This window comes from Silene latifolia, chromosome 9 (assembly GCF_048544455.1).
Source record: "Silene latifolia isolate original U9 population chromosome 9, ASM4854445v1, whole genome shotgun sequence".
NCBI classification, from domain to species: Eukaryota; Viridiplantae; Streptophyta; class Magnoliopsida; order Caryophyllales; family Caryophyllaceae; genus Silene; species Silene latifolia.
Window position 1 is genome coordinate 50503488 of NC_133534.1, and position 2350 is coordinate 50505837.

At 44.1% G+C, this 2350-nt stretch overlaps 1 protein-coding gene across 1 annotated transcript; it reads right to left on the reverse strand.

Moving 5' to 3' along the window:
• Window positions 1–1009: 1009 nt before the first annotated feature.
• Window positions 1010–1717, reverse strand: LOC141601022 (uncharacterized). The gene has a single exon (XM_074421283.1). It carries the CDS (start codon window positions 1715–1717, stop codon window positions 1010–1012), a length of 708 nt encoding a protein of 235 aa, XP_074277384.1.
• Between the last annotated feature and the right edge of the window lie 633 nt (window positions 1718–2350).

The following is a 2350-nucleotide window of genomic DNA, read 5'->3' on the forward strand; positions in this document are numbered from 1 at the left end:
ATCACAAGCGTTATCAAATGTTGAGGAAAGCCGTACCTTACCAAGACCGCTTCCAAGAAATCCCATCTAACTCTGTCATACGCCTTACTCATATCCGCCTTGAAAGCACATAATGCTTGTCTCCCATACCTGTGCATCGAAATTTTATTAATGGCCTCATGAGCCACTAGGATATTGTCGCTAATGCTCCTCCCCGGGAGAAATGCATTCTGTGTTTCACTGACTAGAGAACTCATCACCTTGGCCAAATGATTTGCTATACATTTTGTCACAATCCTCATCATCACGTTACAAAGGCTAATAGGGCGGTAGTCCGAACCCCTTCCGGACTTTCTTTCTTGGGAATAAGCGCAATAAACGTCCTATTAAGTTCCCGTAGCACCCTAACGGAATTAAGAATAGATAAAATAGCCTTTGTAAAGTCGCCTTTGACCATAGACCAACACTTTTGATAGAAGATTGCGGGAATACCATCAGGTCCCGGAGCTTTAAGGGCTCCCATTTGGAAGACCGCCGCTCGGACCTCCTTAGCCGTAAACGGCCTATTTAGACGGTCCACCTCATCCTGAGAGAAAGAATGTTCAAGATGCTTGAGCGTATTCTCAAAAGCTGAACGATCTCTCCACTCCACGCTATCGGTCGAGGATAAATAAAGATCCATAAAAGTTTTCTGAAATTCTCCTCGTACATGACCCGTATCATAATACCAATTTCCATCCGAGCCTTTTATCCCGTGAATGTGATTTCTCCCCGCCCGACCTTTAACCCAATTAAAGAAATATTTCGTGCAAGTATCCCCATCCACCATCCACTTAATCTTAGCCCGCTGCTTCCAGAAGGCTGCCGCAGCCTTTGAAAACTCTGTTACTTCCTCACTTACTTTTGTGTACTCCTCATCTCCACTCCCCGTGATAGCCAACGTCATGCCATGTTCCAATCTTTGATCAAATTCATCCCACTTCATTCTCCATTCAGCTCGTTTATCTAAGGTCCATTTCTTAACACTCGTCTAGATTCTAACTAATTTCCTATTCACTTGATACGCCGGTGATCCCTTGTCAACCCTCTTCCAATCAACCCGAATCCTCTCCAAACACTCCTCATGATCCAACGCCCAAGCATCAAGCATATATGGTTTGTTTCCTGCAGTTCCTACAAGATTCAAGTCGACTTCAATGGGTGCATGGTCTGATATTTGGATAGGGTAATGCTTGATTCCAGTATTTGGGAAAACAGTGAACCAATCCTTCGATCCAAAGGCTTTATCAATTCGTTCATAAACCCTCTTTTCACCCTTGCGATTATTACACCACGTAAAACGTGGTCCCTTAAACGGTATGTCCAAGAGTTCATTACGAATTTTCCATAAATTAAACTCATCAGCCCCTCCTATAGGCCTTTGGCTCAAGCTTAGTTTGTCACATCGATACTCAACTTGGTTAAAATCCCCCACCATAAGAAACGGATCCTTGTAAGACCCAATCCATTCCTCAACCTCTTGTAACACAGGTGCACGCAAGCTTACACTCGGCGCGCCATAAAAAAGCACAAGATACCATAGTAATCCATTATATTTTTCAACCAACAGGATGATAAAATGATTACATGCCTTAACCAGCTTCATACGAGACTCCTTCCGCCACCCCACCCAAAGTCCACCCGATGCCCTCACGGCATCAACCCTAAAACACTTGTCAAAACCTAATGTCCTAAACATAGGGAAAATTCGACTAGCATTACATTTAGTCTCTATTAAAAACAGAAAATCGTAAAACTTACTACCTATCAACGCTCTTATTTTTGGAATCGTAGAGGCGAGCGTATTATTGAGACCCCTATAATTCCAAACTAGACCCATCATGGTGAAAGAGGAGGTTGTGAAGGCCCAACCTCCGCAAAGCCATCCAAATCAGGATCAAAGCCCCTCCTATTCACAGACGGAATAAATGAATCACTTGAATCCACCATCACCACGTCCTCCACATGGACTCTAAAACCCCAAGTGGGTTGCTCCTCCTCATGTTCCTCTCTCTCACTCTCTCTTGCCCAGCATCTTCTTTTTGCCATTTGACGTAGGTACTTCTTGGCCTCCTCCACAGACTGCTTAGCAAAGTCAGGAACAATATACTCCCCAGCATCAGTGCAACATTTACGCTTCCTTGCCCCTATTATCTCTTCCTTGCAATCCTTCCTCAAATCAGAACAATAATAGACATCAATTAACCCCAAGCAGCCATCAGAAGAATTGCCAACAGGCAACGCAGCAAACAACTTTGATTTTGCCCCAACCTCAGGTACATCAAACAGCTTGACCCCATAATCCCTAACTGGCTGCTTTCCCTTACCCCTG

Bases quoted from the DNA above. Each gene is read 5' to 3' on its own strand.
- LOC141601022 (XM_074421283.1), bottom strand. From the start codon at position 1,717: ATGTTTAGGACATTAGGTTTTGACAAGTGTTTTAGGGTTGATGCCGTG.